Source organism: Peromyscus eremicus, chromosome 3 (assembly GCF_949786415.1).
Source record: "Peromyscus eremicus chromosome 3, PerEre_H2_v1, whole genome shotgun sequence".
Taxonomy (NCBI): Eukaryota; Metazoa; Chordata; class Mammalia; order Rodentia; family Cricetidae; genus Peromyscus; species Peromyscus eremicus.
The window spans coordinates 136953242-136979495 of record NC_081418.1 but is presented as its reverse complement, the minus strand read 5'-3'; the positions used below and the strand labels follow the sequence as shown (position 1 = coordinate 136979495).

General features: G+C 45.3%; 1 protein-coding gene across 2 annotated transcripts in view; it reads left to right on the top strand.

The window, feature by feature from the left end:
- Dyrk4 (dual specificity tyrosine phosphorylation regulated kinase 4) overlaps positions 1-24470 on the top strand; it is a 40050-nt gene extending 15580 nt beyond the window's left edge. For both annotated transcript variants that reach the window (XM_059258648.1, XM_059258647.1), the window contains exons 6-16: positions 1215-1353; positions 3370-3533; positions 6360-6496; positions 6795-6935; positions 8527-8665; positions 11851-11932; positions 14196-14368; positions 15560-15620; positions 19249-19378; positions 23175-23353; positions 24116-24470. In XM_059258648.1, the coding sequence (XP_059114631.1) occupies positions 1215-1353; positions 3370-3533; positions 6360-6496; positions 6795-6935; positions 8527-8665; positions 11851-11932; positions 14196-14368; positions 15560-15620; positions 19249-19378; positions 23175-23353; positions 24116-24345 (1575 nt within the window). In that variant the 3' untranslated portion in view covers positions 24346-24470. The remainder of the gene's footprint in view (positions 1-1214; positions 1354-3369; positions 3534-6359; positions 6497-6794; positions 6936-8526; positions 8666-11850; positions 11933-14195; positions 14369-15559; positions 15621-19248; positions 19379-23174; positions 23354-24115) is intronic.
- Positions 24471-26254: the final 1784 nt, after the last annotated feature.

Genomic DNA, 26254 nt, shown 5'->3' with positions numbered 1-26254 from the left:
AGTTCAATGCAGTACCAGGTCCGGGGAGGTCTGGGTTCTAGACTTCTCACTCGATAGGAGTAAAAACTTGAACAAATGTGCCTTGACTTTCTTTTACCTGTAAAATGGTCTCTCTGTGGCATCATGAGCATTCATCAAGGAAAAGAAAAATGAAGTCCCTGCTGTATAAATGGCAGAGCTAGTCAAAAGATTGTCTTCTAGTGTCCTCTACTTTAAAAAAATGTAATTATGTGTAATGTCTGTGGGTATGTGTGTATGAACGTAGATGCCCATGGAATCCAGAAGAGCATGTCAGAGCCCCTGGAGCTGGGGTCACAGGCAGTTGTGAGTCACCTGATGTGGCACTGTGCTGGCAATGAGACTTGGGTCCTTTGCCAGAGCAATATGCACTCTGAGCCCCATCACCAGCCTCTCCTCTACATTTCCTGGGATGACCCAATGAGATACTGTGAGCTAGCAACAAGTTGACCAAAGGCTAGTCTCAGCTCCATTGAAGGCCCTGTAATCCACTAAGTCACTTAGCTTTTTTGGAATTGGCCTATATTAGTTACTTTTCTCACTGTTATGACCAAATGCCTGAAAGGAAGCCACTTGACGGAGGAGGGGTTTACGTTTGGCTCAAAGTTTAAGCCAATGAAGTTCTTCATGGCAGGGAAGGCCATGGGCAGAAGGGGCTCAAGGCAGCTGCTCACATTGTGTCTGTGGTCAAGAAGCAGAGATGAATGCTGGTGATCAGCTCGATTTCTCTTCCTATTCAGTCTCAGGCAACCCCCAACTCTCCCTTAATGGTACTGGTGCTTCCCACACTCAAGGTGGGTCTTCATTCTTCAGTTCAGGAAACCTCTCGTAAACAAATCAAGAGATGTGTTTCCATAGTGACTGTAAACCCAGTCGTGTTAACAATGAAAAGTAACCACCTCATGGCCTCCTCAAGAGCAGCAGTAAACATTGTTGAGTCTCTCTCTACAGAGACATGCCACTGGGTTGCCAACTGTGTAATGTAATACAGTGACTCTTCCAGGGAATCGCATGAGAGTCGGCTACTCTTTCTAGAAGAAGGGCCAAGAGACCCACAATCTCTTAACTCATAACTGTTTTCTCCAGGGAGTGGTAGGACATGATCCGGGCTGGAGGTAGGTCTATTGGGTCAAATGGATGACCTATGACCTCTAAGAGAATCTAGTCTTTTATTACAAACTTGTTTCCCTGGACAGGAAAATCATATTCACAATCAAGTGCTCTCCTCTGAGGTCAAGACTTCAGAAATACCTTTCAACTTTAACCCTAAAGCCCAAGACACCAAGCCACATCCCGAACTACCAAAGAAACACAAGGTCCCTCTTACAGCAGCAGGTATGCCTTTCAGAGAGGAGCAAGGTAGAGCAGTGGAGGAGTAGAGTGGTGGGGGAGTAGAGTGGTGAGGGAATAGAGTGGTCGGGGAAGCATGGTCATAGATGTCTAAAATGTTGAGAGCTGAGACAAACTGAGCTGAGCTACGGTGATCCAAGCTTCCACGTACTGGAGTTATCAATTAAGGCAAAGAACCAAAATGAACAAAATTAATCCTGGGACCTCTCACTGTGGCTGGCTAAGCAGGAGGCTAAGAGGGAGCAAGTACCAGCTCTCTGTGGTCCATTGCTCACCATAGAACTGCACAAGGTCGAGGTCGGCTGTGTCAGTGGAGAGAGAGGGAGGGCACTGTCTCACTGTGCTGCTGTGTGGACTCAAGGGGGAAAGGCATGTGAGTTAGAATTAAGGTTGACAAGTGCTGAACTGTCACAGTCAGGTGTTTTGAAACATCCCCTTGATAGGGCCATCTACACAGGGAAGCCTGAGGAAACCCTCAGTCAGGGCCAGGTAGAGGGCTCCAAACAGCAGCGCATGTGGGGTGCAGGGAGAGAGTACTCCTGGGTTCAACATGGAGGTACACAAGAATGCTGCCTGACAGGGAAGTCTGATCCTGGGCTGTAGCTCTAGCAGGAGACCACCACGTGTGTGAAGTGCTTTGAGTCAGAAGGGAAGCTGCCCTGTGATGCCTACCAGGTAAAGCTTCTATCATTGGGCATGGTGGAGCCTGAAAGATCAGAAGCCAGACTCCTCCTTGGCTTCCTTCTTAAGGCTCAAAGCAAGAGAACCCAAGTCTTCCGAGTGTCTTCCATGTGCCAGCGTTGTCCAGTCTGCCGCTCTTCCGCCATAGAGCTGAGCTGAAATTGGCTGTCCTCCTTCAGCCATCCCAGGAATGACCAACCCCAAAGCAGACAGCTTCTGTTGCGAACCAGCTCTGCCTTTACAGGGTGTGATAGCTGCTTCTGTTGCGAACCAGCTCTGCCTTTACAGGGTGTGATAGCTGCTTTCTTGCTGTCTCAAGCCTTGGTTCTGCCTCTGGGTGGAGAACAACCTCTTTTAGTCTCTAAGTGATTGCCTGGTCACACGTAGGAAGACAGAGACCATGTGCTTCATTGTCTACCCCCCCCCCCAGTAGTTCCTTCTGTCATTCTTCAGTTAGCAAAACAACTGAGCGCCCCTCCCGAACCCTCTGTCCTGAGAAACCCCCATATATTAAAGTTGGTATCACTGGGGCTGGAGAGATTGCTCTGATGTTAAGATACCTGGCTGCTCTTCCAGAGGACCCAGGTTTGATTCCCAGCATCCACCACCATGGCAATTTACAACCATCTTTTATTCCAGTTCCAGGAGATCTGATGCTCTCTTCTGACCTCTACAGGTACCAGGCACACATGTGGTACACAGACATATATGCAAGCAAAATACACATAAAAATTTGAAAAATTATTAAAGTTGACTATTACTCAGAGTATTCCACCCCTGCCCTAATACACACACACACACACACACACACACACACACATACACACACACACACACACACACACACACACACACACACCTGCTGTGATCTGATCATCTAGTACAGATATTCTTCCCTGTGTACTGAGGTGCTACCTGGGCTTGTTCAGCACAGATCTGAGTGGAAAAACTTGCCAGGACAGAAACTATATTAAAGTTGTACTTACACAACCAGTCTGGCTCCAGTAACCATTATCACTTTCAAATCCTCTCTTTGTGTAGTATGATTCCACATGAACTTGGGCAAATGACACCTTAATACTGTTGTTGCCACAGAATTTTCTCCTGAAACTTTTCTCCATGTTGTGGCATACCCTGGTCTTGGGTTGCTAAATTCTCCTTGACATTTATCCCTGGTACATTTCCATGGGGTGAGGGGTCCTGTGTGTGGTCCTTAGGAAGCCAGTTTGCTGGGAAAATGCGCCCTGAACTGGAAAGAATCTGTATCTAGGGCAGATCCCTATGTGACTCAACTGAGCTGACAATGTTTTTCACACACAGAGGCCCTAAAGTTTTTTAAGAATCAGCTGTCCCCTTATGAGCAAAGTGAAATCCTGGGCTACTCAGAGCTGTGGTACCTGGGGCTTGAAGCCAAGAAGCTAAAGGTGATGCCTGAGAAGTTCAGCAAGACAAGCTTTGATGATGACCACGGCTCCTACCTGAAGGTGCTGGGCTAGAACTTCTCTGGGACTTGGGGTGAAGGTGGGAATATTGTATCTAGAGGAAAACAGAGGGGGGTATTTTACAGTACTTTATACTGATGTACTAGGGGGTAGGTTTCCCAAAGGATTCTAGTGGGTCCTAAAAAGAAATGGTATACTAAAAACAAAACAGGAAAATATGTGATTTATCCTACAAAACTCTCTGTTGTCAGAATACAAATGTTCTCTATGAATTCTAGGGCAACAGATGTGCATGCTGGGTGAACTACCATGGGTTCCTCTGAGTAACCCTGGACCCGTTAAGAAAGGAGTAAGAGACATCACCTTTGTGTTTCCTTTTCCATTCTCTTCCATACAAACCCCGCTTGTGGACTCTTTTTCTATTTTATAGTGAGAGTCATTTTCCCACCAGGAAGGAAAAAAAGCTTTTGTTATTGTGGTCTCTGATGCACAGTACTTAATTTTCTTTTGTTTTCAAATTTTGATCGCAACAGCTCCTCTTCCACCTCTTATTGTTCCTCTGGGGTCCTGGGGCAATGCCTTCTCCTAGCCTGGTAATTGTGAAGGTGATGCTTCACCCACCAGACTGCGGTTGTCCAGAGTCTCCTCTTTGGACATCTCATTGTAACTTGGTTTTAGACGACAGTCTTTGATGGTGTCTTAGAAGCAGTAGGTTTTCTTAATGGCATGTAAGCCCTGTTTCTCAAGCTACTGTGCACACAGATCAACTAGGGATCTTGTTAAAGAACAGATTCTTATCTGGCAAGACGTGATGGATAAGGGATTTCACGTTTATAAAAAGCATTTAAGTGATACCCAAGGTACCAGCCAGACCACACTTAGAGAAGCAGGCATGTCATTTCTACTACACACATTACACCAGGTTTCAACAATTTTAAGTCAAGGATCCTTTGGAAATCTGATGAAAGCTATAGTCCCTCACAGCTGGGTGGTGGTGGTGCACGCCTTTAATCCCAGCACTTGGGAGGTAGAGGCAGGTGGATCTCTGTGAGTTTGAGGCCAGCTTTGTCTACAGAGCGAGTTCCAGGACAGGCTCCAAAGCTACACAAAGAAAACCTGTCTTGAAAAAAAAGAAGAAGAAGAAGGAGAAGGAAGAGGAGGAGGAGGAGGAGGAGGAGGAGGAGGAGGAGGAGAAGGAGGAGGAGGAGGAGGAGGAGAAGAAGAAGAAGAAGAAGAAGAAGAAGAAGAAGAAGAAGAAGAAGAAGAAGAAGAAGAAGAAGAAGAAGAAAAGAAGAAGAAAAGAAGAAAGAAAGAAAGAAAGAAAGAAAGAAAGAAAGAAAGAAAGAAAGAAAGAAAGAAAGAAAGAAAAAACTATGGTCCCTCTTCCCTCTCCCACCCCCTCTCAAAGCAATCTGTGCATACACAAAGTTTCAGGAGATTAATGGATCATTGGTTACAAATCATCAATATAAGTTTTTCCCTGACATTATCACCCATTTCTTCCTGGATCTTTCCATCTCTCTATGAGGGCATTAGCCTGGACTTTAAGGGAATGCACTGGACCTCAGTAAAATTGTAGAGAGCTTTCTTTTTAATGTTGTGGTCGGGGTGGGGTGGGGCAGGTGTGTTTGTGAATGTGTGTTCTCTATAAGCTCCTATCAGCATCTTTATTCCATTCTACACACGAACATATCATGCACACAAACAAATACCCAAATAAGCTCCCCTCTACAATCTTACATTTACCCTGCCAACATCTTACCTATATAGCCATTTATTGCTCCCCTATCACAAGCCTGGGCATCTTCTTGACTCTGCAAATATAAAGAGAGTAATCTATCACACGGGAGTATACTGTGGTTATTCAGTTAACTACAGTTAATGTCAAAGTGGATATGTAAGCAAGCATGATACAACCAAACCAGTGCTATGAAGATTAAAAGAATGCCAGGAAAACACATCTGCACTTTTACATGAGCATGTCTGCAGATTCTGTCCCGTTTCATCATGAGCCTTTACCAGATGAGCCCTTTTCCATGTCGATGAAATTGTACATGCTTAAACTCACGGTGTTGATTCCTTCTGCATGAACAGAACCACTACATACATACATGTTCACAAGCATATCACGAAATCTGCACAAACACTCATCCTTTGTTCTCCCAGACTCATGAGTTTGACACTATTAACCCGAGACTGACACAGCTAGAGGGCCTCAGACACCATCGCATTCCGAATCCTGTGCCTGACTATAAATCAGAACACTGTAGCTCAGGGTGAACAAGGGGATGTCTGAAGACATTCTGCCCGAGTCTTCCGCCAATAACTTCGTGTGGCTTTGACTGAACTCCTGCTTCCTGCTTTCTGACCAAGAACTGGATGATAATTCTCTCTTCGAAGATGTTTTTATTCTTAGCCAAGAAAGGCCCAAGTTCCTTACTGCTTTCTCAGGCTAGAGTTAGATCTAGACAAATGGAGGAGGAGATGTCTGGCCAAGAAATGGCAAAGCAGGCACTTAGCTTTCTCTTATGGACTGAGGGCAAAGCAAGGGTCAGGGTGGAGCTAATCTTTTTCTACCACAGGCCCTAATCCTACAGAAACACCAGTTCCCCCAAAGAGCATCCCATGCTCTATTAGACACTATCAGACATGGATTAAGCCTTGTGGGACATTTCCTGGTACCATATGTGTGGTCTGGGGTCCAAACAACCTAATCATTTATGAGGAGATAAGTTGAGAGCAGGAGGACGGAACCATTTCCTCCCCAATAGTGAGCCAGTATGTGGGTGGTGGGATCCAGGGGCCCTGGAGTGAGGTGAATCCGAGAGTCCATGGTTCTGTCCCTCACTGCTGGCCTGACTTCCGCAGGTCCTGCATGACCACATTGCCTACCGATATGAGGTTCTGGACATGATTGGGAAAGGGTCCTTCGGACAGGTGGTCAAATGCTTGGATCACAAAAACAATGAGTTGGTGGCCTTGAAAATTATCAGGAATAAAAAGAGGTATGGCTTGACGGGTGACATGTACACACTGGACCGTGTGACTCTGGCTGCTTCCAAGAGCCAATTCCCTTCTCCATTGCTCTCCTCATCTCTCTCTTTGGCTTTTCTTGTTTCTCTCTCTACCTATCTGGTACCACAAAAGGGCAAGAAGAAGCAAAAATGGAGTTTTGGATGCATTCTGACATCTTAGACATTCCTGGGGTCGTTGGGCGGGCCCGAGGACTGTCTGCAACATTGTGACATGATGCTTGTTTTCCGTTCTCATTGCCCACCATCTTGACCACTCCCAATTACCCAGATTTCATCATCAGGCTCTGGTGGAGCTGAAGATCCTGGAAACCCTCCGAAGGAAGGACAAAGACAACAGCCACAATGTGGTCCACATGAAGGACTTCTTCTACTTCCGGAATCACCTCTGTATCACCTTTGAACTCCTGGGGTCAGATGCTTTTTCTTTGTTCCATTACAAATGGTTGCATAACTGACAGAAGAGAAACTGGGGCCAGAATACTAGATTCTGGATGTGGTACTTAATGTCTAGAGTGGACCTAATAGCCACTCAGATAGAAAGGAGGTTGGGATGGAAAACTGACATCTCACCCCATGCCTCAGTTAAGGCTTTCACCTGCTTGTATCCATACTTATGCTGGGCTTCCGGGATGCTCAGTATTGCAGTAGTGACATATCATAGCCCTTGCTCTCAAGATAGAAACTGAAATGCGCTGAAAAGGACATCACTTTGCTTTCATGTCCTCCTGTCCTGGCTTCCCAATCCTGTGGTGCAGGTATTAGAACACAGAACCACAGGCAACTGGCTACTTAGAGTGGGCAAATGACTTTGAACTAGAGTAAAGGCAAGAACAGAATTTTTAAAATAAGAAAATAGGACCCTGAGTTATGGTGGTTGGCAGCAAATGACTGAGTATGGATCTGAAAAGACATGCTTGTGGGAAGGGGGCATGCTTATTTGATTATCTTTCTCTCAGTGAACACTGATGCATTTCAAGTCAAAGCAGGAACCCAGAATGCATTTCTCAAAGGAGAATGATGAAAGGGAGCTCTCAGTAGCCAGATGTTCCTGGGTCATTAATTTAGTAGCTTGATGCTTCCATGACACTGTCATGAAACCTGCTCCACTTCAACGAGAGAGTGGACATTCTGTTACCCTTGTCTGGTGACTGCAAAATGTAATCTACTCTCCAGTATGCACAAGTGAATTATCTCCCCTGTGGTCAAATAGACAGGATAAAGTACCCCTCTTAGCCATTTAACACCATGCCCAGGTAGGATGTCATTGTATTTAAGAGCTATGAGAAACCCAGCTACGTTGGGGAGTTGCTCAGGGTCAAAGGTTGGGGTGTCTAGAACCAGCTCTCCTGTCTGTATTGTACCTCCAAGACTGAACAGCTTTCTACATACTATCACAGATACTGTCGGAAATGAAAGAGGGGAAGGAAGTGGCCCGGTGTCGATACACGTGCCCTTTCCTTCCTGTCCTCATCTTGAAGTCTGCACAGAAGAAAAAAGCCACCAGCTCACAAACGTGTGCTTCTTTTAAAGTGCTTAGTATACATTTCCAAGACTTGCAAGTCAGCAGATTTCACACAATACAGCATGGGTTTATGGAATGTTGCAGACTTCCACTACTGTGGAAAACTGAGGATTGTATGGGAAGAGCCAGCTTTCATTCTTACAAGACCACAGTTAAGGGGCCAAGTAGCCATACTTTGGTAGAGTGAGGCCTCCCTGGTTTATGGGAGCTTCCGTTGGCCCATTCTCACTCCCCACACATCACGATGCTGAAGTACTTGGAGAGTCCTATAGGCTGGGGCAAGTGTGGCTGCTTTGTCGAGGGCTCCCTGGGTCTTATCAAAGAGCTGGAGGAACTCTAGCTGTGCAGCCTTGCCTCCTGGTTTACGATCTGCTTGATATTAGAGAGAACCGTGTGACACAGGGTATACATGTGTGTCCCAGCTGAGCAGGGTGTTTTGACAGCCATCTACATCACTTTCCCTCTCTCTTTTTCTCAGAATCAACTTGTATGAGTTGATGAAGAACAATAGTTTTCAAGGCTTCAGCCTGTCCATAGTTCGGCGCTTCACCCTTTCTGTTTTGAAGTGCCTACAAATGCTTTATGTGGAGAAAATCATCCACTGTGATCTCAAGCCGGTGAGTACGAACTCTGTCCAGCAGGTGGAGCTGGCTGCCATCACTGGTTCCAGGGTGGAAGCTGGGCGGTGTTCCTTTACAGGTGGGGGGGATGCAGTGAGGACTACCGCATAAATACTGGGGAGAGAAAGGGGGGTGGTGGTGATATATTGAGGAATCTAGGAACAGGAACTCCTTAGGGCTTTCCTACAGAAGTGGGGGCATGTTTGATGTCTTGAGCATCAAGGTGTACTACAAGTAGTCCCAGGAGTACTCTTTTGGTACTTTTGATTACCAGTTACTGCAGTCTTTAAGAGTGTTCTTGTCAGTTAGGTGTGGTGGGAGATCAGGAGTTCAAGATCATCCTCAGTTTATTAGCGAGTTCAAGACCAGCCTGAGATACCTGACACCCTGCCTTAGACTGCCTTTCCCAAATATTTATTACTGTATAATGAATGAGGGAACTGGAGATTACTCTATAACATGCCTCCACAAACAAAGCCAGTAAAATCTTACTGGAGAAACTCATGCATAGCCACATTGGAAAGGCCCATCAGGACATGTAAAGGTAGGTACTTCCCTACTGATATCATACTTTGCATATTCAAAACTGGTGGACACATGGGCATGGCACACATGTAGGCAGATGGTCTCCATTCAATTCTCATCCTTACTGGCATTGTGTACATAGCTCTATAGCTGTACTGGCCACTTTATTTAGTAATTGCTTCTTTGGGAAGGGGTTGTTTTTTGTGGGTTTTTTTTTTTCTTTTTTGAGCCAGGGTTTCATATAACTCAGGCTGTTCTCGGGCACCACATCTAGCTGAGGCTGACCTTGAACTATTGATCCTCTTGCTTGTATCTTCTTCAAATGCTAAGAGTACTGGCGTGCACCACTGTGCCTGGCTAGGCATCCTTAGATCCGTGCCACCCACTGGACTACAAGCTCTTCCTAAGAGCAGGGACCACTTCTTCTCCTTGTTATGTCCTTAGGACCTAACACGGAACCTGGTACCAGAAACAGAGGGCAACAGATGATTGTGATATGGGTAATGGCTGTCAATTCAGAGCAATGGCTTGGGACAAGCTAGAAAGAACTGGTTCATGAACCAGCCTGACTCACAGAGAGGCAACTGTTCTCTCTCTGTCTCTGTCTCTGTCTCTCTGTCTGTCTCTGTCTCTCTGTCTCTCTGTCTCTCTGTCTCTCTGTCTCTCTCTCTCTCTCTCTCTGGTTTTTCGAGGCAGGGTTTCTCTGTATGACAGCACTAGCTGTCCTGAAACTAGCTCTGTAGACCAGGGTAGCTTTGAACTCACAGAGATCCTCCTGCCTCTGCTTCCCAAGTGCTGGGATTAAAAGTGTGTATCACCACCGCCCGGCTTAGGGGCAACTATTCTTAACTTGTTCTTACTCTCTTCTCTTTATCCCTAAAAGTGGTTAATTTATTTTTGAAAACTGTCAGTCCTGGGGCTAAATTTTTGTGATTAAAGATTTCCAAGGTAGATGCTGTCATAGCTGGTTGGAGCCTCATAAAGATGGAAATATATTGATTTATTCACCACACCCCATTCCAAATCATTGGCTTTCCAGCTCCAAAGGGTCCAATAATACCTATGATCTTTAGATTTAGGGGACTGGATTCCACCAAGGAAATTTGCAAGATTTTCACCAGCCCAATTATCAGGTAACAGATTTCTTTGAGACATGAGTCGAGTGTACTCAGTAAATGTGTCCCTTTGGAAAATGAAACACGAACCAGGAGGGTGTTTTGTGAATGTGTATTAAAAAGCAGGGGCTCATTCTGGTGTCTTTAGTGTTTACAGGGCATGAGTTCTGAGTGCCTATAGCATTCCCCCTTCTAAGAGAACTTTCTCCCAGTGGGAACGGAGAGGGGCGGGTGTGTCTGTCGGTCTTCCATTGCTGTGACAAAATACCAATGGAATCAGTTTTTAAGGAGTGGGTAAAGTCTGTTTTGGCCGATGGCTTCGATCCTTGGTTGGCTGGAGCATCATTTTCGGAACTGTGGCAAAGCAGAACATCAGGACAGAGAGTGAAGCTATTCCTTTCACCGTGGCCAGGAAGAAAGAAAGTGGGGGAAGGGCTGCTTCTCAGTATCACCTTCACTGCCAGGCCCCAGGGAACTAACTTCCTCCCACTAGACCCCACCTCCTGAAGTTCTCACCATCTCCCCACAGTGCTTCAGGCCAGCAACTAAGCTTGCAGCACCCAGGCTGGTGGGTATATATAAGATTCAAGGCGCAGCCTAGGGCTAGCCCCCATCTTGTGAAGGAGCCTCTCCATTGAGCTGGAGACACACAAGAAGTTCTTGCTCTTTTAAGGCTTCTGCTGCCCTGCCTATCTTCCCTGGGTTAACAGACATTCTTCTGAGGTGCCAAAGGCTTCAGATTTGCTCTGCTATGTCCTATGTGTCCTTAGTTTAGTAAGCAATCCTCTGACAGGGAGACCCTTGAGACACGGGAGAGCTTTCTTCCAGGCCTAGCCAGCACAGTTTCACATTGAGACAAAGGGTTGGAGATTTAGCTCAGTGGTAGAGCACTTGCTTAGCAAGCACAAGGCCCTAGGTTCGATCTTCAGCTAAAATAACAAAACAAAACAAAACTCAAGAGGCCAGAGCTCTGCCTTGATCCATAACTTGACTTAAAACCTGGCCCCCAAAACTTAGTGTGAGAGCCATACAGCCCCATCAAATCATTCTATCTATCTATCTATCTATCTATCTATCTATCTATCTATCTATCTATCTGTTATCTATTTACCTGTCCATTCATTGGTTCTATACTGTCACAGCAGATTGTCGACAATAACATTTCTTACAAACATTGCATATATTCAGCCAATGGCATTTGTGAGGCCTTATGTAAGACAGGTAAACAACCAGGTACCAAAGAACATGTAAATAAACTGGTAACTGTCAGAAGTGTTTGCACAGCCAGTGAGGGAAGAGACAAAACACACAAATGAAGGAATGCAAAGCAGTGAATACTGGTCCAGATCAGATACTGACCACAAGTCAGTGGGAAATCCCAGGATGGGAGGACAATGGGCAGTGGAGAAGAACTGGGAAGAAGGCCTTTGAGGTGGTTGTCTTTGAACGGGACCATCCATGTACAGGAGTGACAGGTAGGTAACGAGAGCGCCTAGGTAACATTAGTTTAAATAAACTTAACATACATCTTCTTCTCTCCAGGAAAACATTGTGTTATACCAGCGGGGCCAAGTCACTGTTAAAGTCATTGACTTTGGATCAAGCTGTTATGAACACCAGAAAGGTAGGCCCTTTGCAAACCTCTTCATCTAAGTTCTGCTATTATAAGTTCTCTGATATGCACACCAGGTTACCTGGGTGGTAGCCTGGGCTCAGCCATCACAACCGCCAGTGTACATTTGAGCCAGGTGCTTCATATCTCTGAGTCCAAGTTTTTCATTTGTAAAAGGAGAGAGTTGTATTCAGGGAGCATACAGACTCTCTGAAGTTCTCCTTGTCCAAAGGTATGGAATGACCAATGAACATTGGGTCCCCAAACTGACTAGATGTGCTTAGAATCACTCCAGGGCTCTGGAACATTATAGTTCCCAGGTGCTCACCTTACATATATCAAATCCAAATTTCTGGCGAGTGCTCAGGAGATTGCACTTTAGAAAATAGTCACTACAGTTTAGACTCCACTGCCCTTGAGTCATCCTCTGGACCTTTTCAAGCTAGAACCTAGAAAGGAACCCTGGAGCATACCAGGGTTCATACCAACCTTCACTCAATTTAACTTGATTTATCATCTGCTTCTTTTCCTTTCACAAGTCTGATTTAGAGAATATGTCCCAGCTATATGTCATTCATTAGTCTAGATACAAAAAGACAGAACCCAAAACTCTAACATTGTCTCACAAAACTGAGATAGCATCTGGCTATGTATTCCAGGCTGGCCGGGAACCGGAGGTCCTGCCTCTACCTCTCAGATGCTGGAATCACAGATATGTGCCATTACACCCAGCTGAATTCATGTTTTAAAATGCCTTGTGTAAGATAGGGGCTGTGGAATGCTTGCCTAGCATACACCTCGGAATTAGTGAGTCTAATCCCAGCACCACATAAAGTGGGCATATTAAAGGGTCGCAACATGAGGAAGGTTGACAACCACCATTCTAGGTAGTATTCAATGCTACATTGTGAGTTTGAGGTCAGCTTGGGCTACATGAGATCTTGTTTACAAACAAACACAAGCAAAACAAAATGAAGGTCTGTATGTATAAGTGCTTGACAAATCAAATCACTTTTCCAAGCAGGTAGGGTAGAATGATCTAGTGTTTAATAATGAAATCTTTAAGTTGAGGGACTAGTACATCTTCCCTTGACCAATTTAACAACAGAGACGTGATTATGGGACCACTGCCTCTCTCTACACCCACTCAATAATCAGAAATCATGGTCACGTGGAAATAACTCAAAAGTTCCACCTCTCTGCCTCCAAGCTCCTCACCTACAAAATCTAGGGTTTCTGCAGCATCATTGTCTGTGTGTCCTCCCCTGCTGAGCTTTACTGAGTCTTTGTCTCTATGTTTCATGTTACACCACGAGTCATACATAGTGTATCAATATACATTCAACTTAAATTATAGTTTGTTTAAAAAAAACAAAACAAAACAGGGTCTCAGTATGTAGCCCAGGCTGGCCTGGAACTCACAACTCTTGCCTCAGCTTTGTGAGTGTATGGGCTACCTGGCCTGCCTCTGAGTACATTATGCATTTTGCAGGTTTCCTTTCCAATTGTGACTTACTTACTTCCATACCAAATAGCAACACTCTCAGAAACTGTCCGCCCAAAGTTTCAAAACTTGGTTCATATTAGCTTTAAGGTTTGCATTTGCTGTTACTGTTTTTTTAAATTTTTATTTTTAAGACAGGGTCTTTCTATGTAGCCCAGAATAGGTTTGAACTAAATAAGTAGCCATCCATCTGCCTTAATCTCCTAAATGCTAGTAATAAATGTGGATAGCGCCATGCACACAGTTGGTAGGTTTTGGGAGCTGGGAGGGGGTTGGTTGTTGTTTTCTTTCTTTGGCTTTTATTTCGTTTATTTATTTATTTATTTATTTTTAAAGTTTTATTTATTTATTATGTATATAGTGTTCTGCCTTCATGTATGCCTGAAGGCCAGAAGAAGGCACCAGATCTCATTATGGATGGTTGTGAGCCACCAAGCGGGTGCTGGGAACTGAACTCAAGACCTCTGGAAGAGTAGCCCATGCCCTTAACCGTTGAGCCATCTTTCCAGCCCTTGTTTTATTTTTAAAACAGCTAATTTAAATGAACTTCCTTGGTATTTGCTACTTTGGAGTTCCGTATCAATAAGATGGCAATAATAAGCAGCTACCAGGAGGATTAATCTATTGGTAGATAATGGAATAGGACCCACACTTCCTTCTTCCTGAGAAGCCCACAGAGGGGACATTTATGAGGGTGAAGCTCTAAAGTAGTTACCACAGAGGCACCTGGAGGAAGCTTTGTGGCAATGTTTCTCTCCCTTTGCACCACAGTGTATACGTACATCCAAAGCCGGTTCTACCGATCCCCTGAGGTGATTCTGGGCCACCCCTACAACATGGCCATTGATATGTGGAGCCTGGGCTGCATCATGGCGGAGCTGTACACGGGATATCCACTGTTCCCTGGGGAGAATGAGGTCGAGCAGCTGGCTTGCATCATGGAGGTGAGGGGGAGGGTCAGGCACCAGCGTAGATGATGTCCTGGGGTACGTTCATTCTCAGATACTGGGTTTCATCAGATCCAGCAAGGGCAGTGTCCTGCATGCTCCTCCTACTTCTGAAAGTATTTTTGAAGTGATGTACTGCTTGTACTTTGCTGAGCTGAGAGCTAACTTTTTCATCATGATTTAAATAGTTGCTGATGATGTCCTTTCCCTCGCTGTAAATACTGACATTTTCAAATGAAACGGTGAGACTAGTCTTCCAAATACACCACCATAATGATGATAATAACATACTGAAGCTAGTGTGATCTGGTACCCACCAAATCTACCTAAAAATCAGGTGACTGTGTTCTTAAGTAACCACATCTTTCCCTTGCCTTATCCTTCTTTCTCCTTGAAAAGGCAGGTAGGTTAAAAATAGCTGGAAGTGGCAGTCAGTGGTACTAAACTGGTCTAGGAGTTAGGAAACCAGGGGGCCAGCCTTGGATTTATCTTTACGGCATGACACATTGTTTGCTGTGGACTGTTGAAAACGAGGGTCAGGGTATGTGTTGTTGCTAAGGCTGGATGGAGTACTCTTGAACCATCCCTGCTTCTAACACATGGGAAACTGGGGTGTGTGAGCTATGTTTCCTACTGCTCCAGGACCCACTCTGTTTCCTTTGGACCTCTGAAGGGCTGCAGAACCAGAGGGTGGGGTCATGCCTAGGCTGTGTCTGCCAACCAGGGTGGAGGGTGCACTGGCTAATTTCTCTTTGTCTTATACACATGTAAGTCCCAGAGAAAACAGTGACCAGTCAGTACTAAATTTTCTTTCCAAGAATGTTCTTTTGTCTTCTCAGGGTCTAGGGCTTCCCTCCTTCCCCCTTCCCAACCCAGTGCTCCATGCTGGGAGAAGTCACTCCTCATTCCCTGTGGTCTGCATGGGCTGACAAGGAATCTGTATGCTACCACAGTGCCTTACGTGTCTAGCAGGGCCAGTGTTCATTTGTAGGATACTGAGGCAGCCTGGAGCAGGAACTGTAAGACCTAGTGTCTGGGTCTGCTCTGCCACTGATGTGATGCTATTACTTAAATCTTTTGAGCCTTAAATGTAAAAGACAGAGTTTGGCCACAGTCCCACCTAGCTCTTGCCAGCCTTTGGATTTGTGACTCCATGATAGTGACACAGCCACACTGTACTTGTTGAAGGTGCTGGGTCTGCCACCTGCCCACCTCGTCCAGACGGCCTCCAGGAGACAGATATTCTTTGGTAAGTCCCATGATCTCTTTGTCCCATTGTGTCCAGTGAGGTGTCACTGGACTTGAAGACACCCCAGGCAAACCGATAGACAGACTAACAGATATTTTTCTTTTCCCTGGCCCCACGTTGAAGGGTGATGAGGAGCTGAAGAGATGATAAGTGGTACATGGCAGTGTGATAGATGGTGTCTCCCAATGGAAGGGGGTCTTCACAGTACAATACCAGGAGCAGGGAACACCCTGTTCTTCAGATCTATCAGCTAGTACTGCAAACACAAAAGATTAAAAACATACTCCTTCCTAGAGGTGCTCCCCAAACAACTTGGCCTCTCTTGCCATGCACTGTGCTAAGAAATCAGGGCAGAAACTTCTGGCATAGTGGGAAAGTCTGTTTATAGTCTCCCATTAATGGAGAATTATTATTATTATTATTATTATTATTATTATTATTATTGTTAAGTTTGCATGTGTAGGGGTAGGGTATATGTGTATGGGCACATGTGTACACATGGGGATGCCAGAGTTCAGCATCATCTGGTCCTGTTGGGTGACACTGTTCTTGGGGTGGTGTGAACAAACATATACTCACCCCAGACAGGGAACTGATGACAGACAAAGTAAGGAGGGGAGCGAAGTCCAGTTGGTGAGCTGATGAGTTTTACTGGGGTTGTTGACAGGAGCATGGGTGAGGGGTCACAGGGGCAGAAATGACTTCAACACAGCGGCATCACCACACGCCCACTGTGGGTGACAGCTGGAAGTCTGAAGCTCACTGCACAACCTGCAGGCAGCTCAACAGGTTGGAGACTGGCTGGCTCTTCCAGGCAGCCCAAGTGGTCTGGGCCTCTTCCAGGTAGCTCAGCTGGTCTCTGCTTCTTCCAGGCGGGAGAGTTCTCTCTCCAGGCAGTTCTTATAGCTTATATACGTTTGGGGAGAGAAGGGACTAGCAAATCTGTTTCAGAGACTTCTGAAGCTTTTGAATTGCCTCCTGAGTCTATTGAGCTTTGCTGTAGGTTGACATCCTTCACCTCCCTTTGGAACACCCTGAGTCTTAAGGAGTTTCCCTCTAAGATGGACGTTTATCTTGGAAGGGATTGCTACACAATGGGTATATTCTCCTGTCACTCTTACCATAATTTTGAGACAGCATCTCTCTCCCTGAAGCCAGCACCTACATTTTGGCTATACTAGTTGGCCAGCAAGCTCCTGGTGTGATCTTGCCTCCATCCCCTGGTGCTGGAGTTACAGGTGCTGTCCTATCTACCGTTTCCATGGGTGCTGGAGATCTGAACTCATGTTCCCACGCTTGCACAGCAAGCGCATTACAAACTCAGCCTCTGAGGGTTATCCAAGTAGAGGGAAGCCAGACCCGAAGGAGCAGAGACTCCACAGGCCAGGGGGCATTGCTAAGCAGCCACTGTTGTCAATCAGGCTAGTTGCCAGGCTCACACCAGCTATGGGATCCTGGTCTTTTCAGTCCTCTCTGATTATTGACTGGGAGTGGTTTCAGAAAAAGTAGACAAATCATAGGTTACTCTCAGCCTTCTCCATCAGCAGGAGAGTTAAAATTATCCCCACAGGGGGCCACTAAGACAAAATGGTTTCAGTCCTGCTGATCAGTATATATTGATTTCCCCTCTGTACTATTCAGTAACGAGCCATGACTTCAGACTTCCTGGCTCTTCCCTTAGGTTTCCTTGGATGCTCCATGATATAAAAACCAAAAATTGAAGGCCCAGCAAGCAGACGTACTCCATTATGGTTGGTCTGTCCCACGCCATTCCAGTTTTTCAATCTCTCAAGTGTCACCTCATATTTCTGGCTAGAGATTTGAAGACCGTGCCTCTGAGCAGGGCAGTGTCCTCATTCCCTTAGCACAGCACCCCCATACTTACCGTTCCTCCCCACACTTTGAGGACAAGCACATGCTCTGGCTGACTCCCTGGTGAACTGATGTGAGCTGGGCTTTTGACTGCAAATGCTCTTCCCACTAGCTGCTTATAGAACTGAGTCTTTAGGCCTTGAAGAATTTGAGGAACGAACAATGGAGATGGGGGTCCTCCCTCTTGCTAGACTTCCCTGCTTCACAACATATCTTAAACCTTTAACACTGACCTCAGGAGACAGCATCCCAGTGGGGACTTAAGGGGGTACATGGCTACTCTGGGTTACACTCCAACTCAGCAGGAAAGACAAGTTGCCTCAGGGTAGTGTGATAAATGCTCCAGGTAGCAAGAAGGAGATGGGGGAAAAGAACTGGATAGTAATTGGGGCCAGAGGAGAGAGAAAAAAATTGGACAAGAAATAAAGCACAGCAATGACTTTAAGTGCTAAGTTACTTCCAAGACCATGAGCTTGATTCTTCCGGAGAAGATGAGTGGAGGTGCCACCTCCATGAGGAAACAGAATTGGTGTGGGTTTATAGGCCCTATGTAATCCTCCGGTCCATTCATAACCTTGTAAACACAAGGACATCCACGTCCACAAATTCCCATTCACACATTTCTGGAAGTCTCTCTTCAGGAATTCAGTCAGAGCAGATATTTTGGAGGCTCTGCAACAAAGTTGAGCATGGGGTCTACAGCTTTAATTCCCAGAACTCAGGAGGCTGAGGCAGATGGATCTCTGCGAGTTCAAGGAGAGTGTAGTCTCCATAGCAAGTCCCAGATCAGACAGGGCCACCTAATGAGACCATGTCTCAGAAAAAGGAGTGGTGGGGCTGAGGAAAATCACAGCACTTCATTATGTGGCCTCCATAATACCCACCACATGAACACCACTGTCTCTGAGAACCTAGTGAAGTACACAGATGTGTAAACACACATATTTGCTCACCCACTCTACAAGGTGTGATGACGCGAAACAGCCAGCTCTTCTGAACACCACACAAGAACTTCAACATGCAGTTGGTTTCACCTCCAAAGCACTGTACAAAACATCCTCAGGCAATCTTTAGAACCTTCTGGACTTCACACTTTAGGCATGGGTCTTAACTCAGCAGAAAGAATTGAAGAAAGGCCATTCCAAGTCATGTCTTCTAGAGTCAGGCAAGACCCACCACTCCAGTTATTGACAAAATTTTGGTATGACCCCAAAGAATGAAGGAAGCATATTAGCTTGTGTGGCTTGTAAATGAACTCTGAAAGCACTGTAAAATGTCTTACTTTATTCTGCCCCTGAACGGCCTCATTTTTACTTTACTGGGCTAGTGAGCAAAGGCATAGATAACCCAAGAAGATGTATCATCCTTCTGCTCAGAGGTGGATACTCTGGCCATTTGAAATTTATTGTTATCATCAGCACCCCCAATATCTGCTAAGACTGGTCAGCGGCAAGTGATTTAAACTATTTGCCTGATGTGGGAAGCATGTGGTGAGGAGGAGGCTCAGAATATACAGGATAGTAGGAAACGTTGTGGTTGTATTCAGTATATGACGTATGTGGACTATTTCGACCCGGCTGAGACTGCTGGATGCGTTCATGTGTGTGGGTGGAAAAGGGTGGAATAGGGCAGGCATGTCAGATGGGACAAAAGCTGCAGAGAGCAGTCAAGAGGCAGCATGGTTGAGTGGACAGCTGCGAAGTCATCGGTGAGTATTCATGCCTGCAACTAAATACAGAATGTTGTTTCTCTGAAGATTCCAAAGGTCTTCCCAAAAACATAACCAACAACAGGGGAGAGAAAAGATACCCAGATTCCAAGGATCTCACGATGGTGCTGAAAACCTACGACACCAGCTTCCTAGACTTTCTCAGAAGATGCTTGGTGTGAGTTTGTTTGGGAGTCTTTGCCTGTGGGTTTCCTAACTTTTAAGTGCTAATGCTTTCCCACTTGTCTGCCAGTGAAAGTCTAAGTTTGGGAGATAGGTGTAAGAGTCAGTCACTGCTCTTATGGTACAGCTTTGAAGTATTCAAGTCATTTAACGTGTGTCTGGTCAGACACTGCTCTCCCGTAAGTCTAGGCTCAGCCATTTTCTCTGGACTGAAGTGTATGTGTGGAGATTGTCACTATCTTAGTCTCAAGCTGCCTGACAAGGGACTGCCTGACAGTCCTACCATCTGACACTTCATGAACTAAAGCCAGCTCTTCAGTGGGCCTGTTGTATTGTATGCCAAGCTATGCAGTGTACACAGCTCTAGGACTATATCTGGAGTTTTCTCTGGTCCTGCCCAGACCTGAAGCCACTCAGATCCAATTAAACACACAGAGACTTATATTACTTATAAACTGTATGGCCGTGGCAGGCTTCTTGCGATCTAGTTTTTATATCTTAAATTAACCCATTTCTATAAATTTATAGCTTGCCACGTGACTTGTGGCTTACCAGTACTTTACATCTTGCTTCTCATGGCGGCAGCTGGCAGCGTCTCCTGACTCAGCCTTCCACTTCCCAGAATTTTCCTCTCTGCTTATCGCGCCTATACTATACTTCCCTCCTGGCTACTGGCCAATTGGTGTTTTATTTATCAATCAATCAGAGCAACACATTCACAGCATACAGAAAGACGACATCCCCAGCACAGGACCCTTTTGAATATCTCCTAGAGTTAGTGTCCAGATCTCCACATACTGGTTAGTTAGGTGTAGGGTGAGCTATAAGCTACTATGCACAGCTGTCTAGTCAGAATCTGAGAAATCAAGTTCTTCACCTTGGTCACATTCTCATGAATAAGGAGTGGCCCATGATCCATGTAGCCCTCTTCCAGTTCTATGGTATTTGGCAAAGCTTGGTCGTGGCTGCTCTTTAAGAGGACTTGCCAGCCTGTCTCTGTTGAGTCTAAGTAAACTGGCCATGTGCTTTTTAGTTAGTCATCATTGTTCTCTGGGCCTGTTTCCTTTTCTCTAAAATGAGGGATTGCTAAGGTACCTTCCAGCCATCAGTCCTACAACTGTTCAGTGTTTTCAGAAGAGTGTGCCTTTATAATCGCCCATTCTTCTAGAGGGACAGAGTGACTTTAGCAAAATACTCTGGGCACTCATGCCTTCCAGAACTCGGGCAGCAGTCCAGATGGCAATCAGTATTGCTAGAAGAAGAACCCTCTCTTCCATGGGGGCAGTCATGTAACACGAATTGCTAAATGGTCTTATTAAAAAAAAATCCAGAGCCAGATACTGGGGTGGAAGCTGAAAGATCAAAGAAGCAGAGCAGCCAGTCACATTCTTACCTCTACGAAATCCTCAGCCTCAAGAGAGCGAGTTCCTGTTTCCTCACACCTTATATACCTTTTTTATGCCCTGCCATCTTACTTCCTGGGATTAAAGGCATGTGTGCTTCCCAAGCAAAGGCATGAGATCTCAAGTGTTGGTATTAAAGGTGTGTGCCACCATGCCTGGCTCTGTTTCCCAGCGTAGCTTTGAACTCACAGAGATCCATACGGATCTGTCTCCCGAGTGACAGGATTAAGGGTGTGTGCCATCACTGTCTGGCCTCTATGTCTAATATAGTGGCTGGCTCTGTCCTCTGATCCCCAGATAAGTTTTATTGGGGTGCACAATATATCACCACACAGTCATGCTATTTTCCACCTGAAATCAAAGAGAGGGCTCCTGTACCTGATCTTTACTCTCCTATGTCAACCCAACCTCTGGCTAAGTCTATAGTACGAACGTCTCTTAAAAAAAAAATGACAGAAACCAACACTGAGAATGGATTTGGGATAGGGATTTCCCAGAACTCTAATCATCTAGAACCTATTTAGGAGCAAAACAGATTTATTTATTATTTGTTTGTTTGTTTATTTATTGCAAAGGATTAACTGCTCTCAACTCATACAAGGCAGTAATGTTGACAGGGCCTGTTACTCAACATAGCTCAGGAGCAAAACAGATTATTTATTTATTTATTTATTTAAAAGGATCAACTGCTCTCAATTCATACAAGGCAGCAAGGTTGACTATTTATTTATTTATTTATTTATTTATTTATTTATTTATTTAAAGGATCAACTGCTCTCAACTCATACAAGGCAGTAAGGTTGACAGGGCCTGTTACTCAACCTGAAATCACTAAGCAGCAAAGCTTTGGAATGGCAGGCTAGAGGTTCTGGGCCAAAACCTGCAGGGTTAGACGGAGCATGTTAAGACCTGCCACCTAGTCTTAGAAACTAACTGTAGAAGTTCAGGAGAGCGGAGATATAGCTCAGCAGCAGTTCATTTGGCAACCAAGAGCTTGTGTAGCTAATGACTTTGATAAGCTAGAATGTTCACACTGCCTCCCTGTAGTTGGAAGCTCTGCCCAGCATGCTGGACAAGAGATGGAAGTGCCCACCATGAAAGGTGGCCAGCCGACAGAACCACAGCACACAGACAATAGATTGTGGTGACTCAAGTTTGCAGAAGAGCGTATCTTTATCTGTTGTTCTGGAGAAATAGGGTGCTTTAGCACGAGTTTTCAGATAGTTGTAAGGACTAGGACCTAGAGGGAGGGTCAGCTATTTTATCCTGTATAACACTAATGGGCAGAATTTAGACTTGGATGAAAGTTACAGGGCAACAAGTCAATCTTGGCTCCATAAGATTGAACATGAAAACCTTTTTCAGATTGGTGTTTTTCAGCTGAGTGAGATGGCAAATGTATATAAATCCAGCTGTTTGGGAAGCTGAAGCAGGAGAATTTAAAGTTTGAGTTCAGCCCTGGCTAAATAAGATCCTTTTTGAAATAAAATTGAAAAGTACTAGGGTGAAGCTCAATGGTAGAGTGATTTCTGAGAGTACTTGAGGCCCTGGGTCTGTTGTCTAGCATGAAACAAACAAACAAAAGGAATTCAGAAAACTTCAAAATTGAAATCTGTGCTAGTATATAGTTCCTGAAGGTATTTTACAGTGGTAGAATCGTTTGTTAAAGTTCTATAAAATGCATTTTGTTATTATGTTAGAAATTTCCTTGAATTACAACACCCATGGGTAGTATTTTTTTTTTTTAATTTTTTTGATACATGATCTCATGTAGCACAGGCTAGCCTCAAATTCACTACATATTTGAAGCTGGACTTTAACTTCTCATCCTCCTGCCTCCACTGCCCCAGCCGGGATTAGGCATATGCCATCATGCTCTGCCCCCGTATGAATCTGATAGCCTACGATTTTCTTTTCTCTTACCTTTGGAGCCCCAGATCCCATAGTTTGAGAAGCATGCGTCTTGTTACCATTTTCTTAACTTGCCAAATCCTATGTTTCATTGGCTAGGATTCTTTAATATTTCTTCAAGTTGTTTGTTGCAGTTCTGGAGACTGATATGCAGGGTCTCACACATGCTAGGCAGGTGCTCTTCCACTGAACTACACCCCCAGCCCTAAACAGTATTTCCTGTAAGAGAATTTGTAGGGATTCTAGACAATTTGGTATTAATATAGTACTTGGTTCATTATGCAACTTTCCTTTAAAAAATTATCAATAGCTGTTTGCAGCCATTTTACAATTATGTCATCTCCTCTGTTCTTTGATACCTTTGAGATACAACACAGCTAAAATGAAAAACATCTTGATCAGGTTTACGAACTATTTTACTATGAGAAGGGTTACGTCAACAGTAACAGGCTCATGGTGGGCTGTCTTGGTGTCCAGATGGGAGCCTTCTCTCCGCATGACCCCCGACCAGGCCCTCAAGCATGCCTGGATTCACGAGCCACGGAAACTCAAAACCCGGCCCAGGCCGCAGATCCTAAGGAAGTCCAGTGTCTGTACTTCTTCTGAGATGAGCAAGGACAAGGTTGAAGAGCATCAGTCCAGCAAAAGCAAAACAGGTACAGTCCAAGGAGCCAGGCGCGGGTGAAGGAGCCCTGATGAATGAATGGGATGTGGGCTAATTCAGCCCCGACTACACCAACAGGAGCTTACCATTTCTTATTTTTGTGAGTTTCCTCTCTCAGGAGACTTCATTCTAGATGGATTCCTCCTTTTGGCCTCTTGCCATTAGGACTTTCCATTTTTCAATATTCAATTCCCTTTCTCCTTCTTTCTTTTATTATGCTTACCCCTCGTGTCCTATGACCACCTTTTATGTTCTTTTTAAAATGCATTTTATTATTTATGTGTGTGCTGGTGCCCACAGAGGGTTCCAGAGTCTCTGGAGCTGGAGTTACAGCAGTTGTAACCTTGTATGTGGGTGCTGGGAATGGAGCTCTGGTCCTCTGGCAGAGCAGCAAGTGCTCTTAACTGCCAAGCCATCTCTCCACCCCCTTTTACGTCATCAGAATAACATACAAAGGCATGAGGCAAATTTTTCTTTGCAGTGCAGCCTAGTAGAAAGATCACTGGACTCAGGTGGGACTAAACTCTGCTTCTGCAGTTACCAGCTGTGGCTCTTAGGCAGTTTACCTCTCTGTGTATCAGCTTATATGACAATAGTGCTTATTCTGTGGGGATTAGAAAGGGATCAAATGGATAAGTACAAAGTGCTTAGAATAATGCTGGCCACAGAATGTTCAATTTCCCTAAACTGATGCAACGTCTAATAGACAGTGGCTAGTGTTTGAAGGATTCTCTTTGTTCCTTCCTTCCTGCAGAAGAGACCACCAAAGAAACTACAGACAAACCGAAAGATGATCCTGAGAAGCACGGTCAGAATTCAGGGAAACGGCAGAGCTCTCTCCAGCACACAGCTGACACAGTCCAGCTGCCTCATCTAGCAGAAGCTTCTGGAAAGCCAGAGACTGTTTCTGGTTCAGAGGTGTCCACAGAACAACAATGCACCTCCTCCCCTAAGAGCACTAACATTTTGCCACCCATCATGTGACCCTTGTGGAGGGTGCATCCTGTTCCTTCCCACCAGCGATTTGTATTAGAGAAGGCACTTCAATTGTACAATACTTCACATTGCTTTTTTAATGCATAAAGGTTTGTAAGAAAAATCAAACTCTATTCACATGGTGAGTTGGCATGATTCCTCCAGTGAAGGTTGACGGGGGCCGGGGGAAGGAAGGTGCTTTACCTGAACTTACTTTTTAAGGTATGTGTATGTTTGTGTAGGGGGTAGTGTCAGATGCTACAGCCTCATTCATGGAACTCGAAATAAAATCAGATCTTTTCTTGTGACTGTCAATCAGTGTCAGTCAGGATTCTCTTGTTTTGTTTTGTTCATGTGCTTGTGTATGTGTGTGCAGGTGCACATGGAGACTAGAGAATAACCTCGGGTGTCATTCTCCTTGCTGTCCACGTGGTTTCCTGAGGCAATCTCTCATTGGCCTGAAACTTGCCAAGTAGGTCGGACTGGCTGGCCACTGAGCAGGGGATCTGTCTCCACCTCTCCAGGGCTGGGGTTACAAGTGTTCTCCACCATGCCACCCTTTTTAAGATTTATGTGTGTGTGTGTGTGTGTGTGTGTAAACCTGCCATGGGTGAGCAGGTGCTCAAGGAGTCCAGTATTGGGCATCAGATCCTCTGGAGCTGGAGTTGCATTTGGTTGTGACCTGCCTGATGTGGGTGCTGGGAACTGAACTCTGGTCCTCTTGAAGAACGAGCAAGCGCTCTATCACTTAGCCATCTCTGTAGCTCCATGTCTGGTCTTTCTCCATTGGTCCTGGGTATCGAACTCAGGTCCTTATGCTTATGCGGCAAACATTTTACCAACTGACCTAGGTCCTCAGCCTGGAGTTCTTGTTTGAAAATGCTGGCTGCTGTCATACCAGTTTATTGATTTGTATGGTTAAGGAACAGTTCGGATTCATCTATTAGCCTTGCCTCTTGCCTCCCTCTACTTCTCCCCCGCTGTAGCTAGCTTTGTTCTGATGACAGGCTCAGCCTGGAAGTTAAGGGATTACACACATCCTCTCCAAAGTGCAGTCTTGGGGTTGGGGGATACAGCTCAGGCGGTAGAGTGATTGCCACATAAGCAGGAGGGCTTGAATGTGGTCCTTCGTGCCCAAGTGAAAAGCTGGCTGCAGTGGTGTTTCGAGTGGCTGGAACTCAGTCAGCTCTGGGTGAGGTAGGCTACTTCAGAGCCCACCTCACCACCAAAAACATTAGCCGCATCCTCTAAAATAAATCAATAAACAAATGTAAAAAAAAAAAGTCTGGGCTAGCAAGATGGCTCAGTGGGTAAAAGTGATTGCTGCCAAACTTAATGAATAGTCTGAGTTTCTTTCTTGCCAGGAGTAAGAGCCCCAGACCTCACATGGTGGAAGAAGAGAACTGATTCTCTCAAGATGTCCTCTGACCTCCACACCCGCGCTGTGGTAGGCACGTCTTGCCCCCAAATAAATGCATAAATAAATGTAGTTTAGATTGGAACTGGCTATGAGACAGAGGATCACTTAAAGCTACTGAACATACTGTCTCCACTGCCCAGGCGCAAGCATTGCAGCCTGAACTACCACACTCTCCCGAGAACTCAGCCTCAGACCAGAGCTTGCTTTTTTGTCACTGGGATGAAACTTAGGATCACGACGGCTACATCGGCCACAGCCACAGCCCCTGGGGCTGTTTCAGCTCTACCTTGAACTGTGGGTACAGTTGGAGGTGGGCAGTGGTTCCACAGCTGTGCAGACCAGATGAGGCCATACCCACAACAGCACAGTGTGAATAATTTTGACTGGCTGTTAGAAACTGTTTTCTGGTTGTTGTGGTTCTAAAGGATGGAAACGAAATAGTAAACCCAATTGTGGCTTATTTAAAGGGACCAGTTTAATCAGCTCATAGCTGGGGAC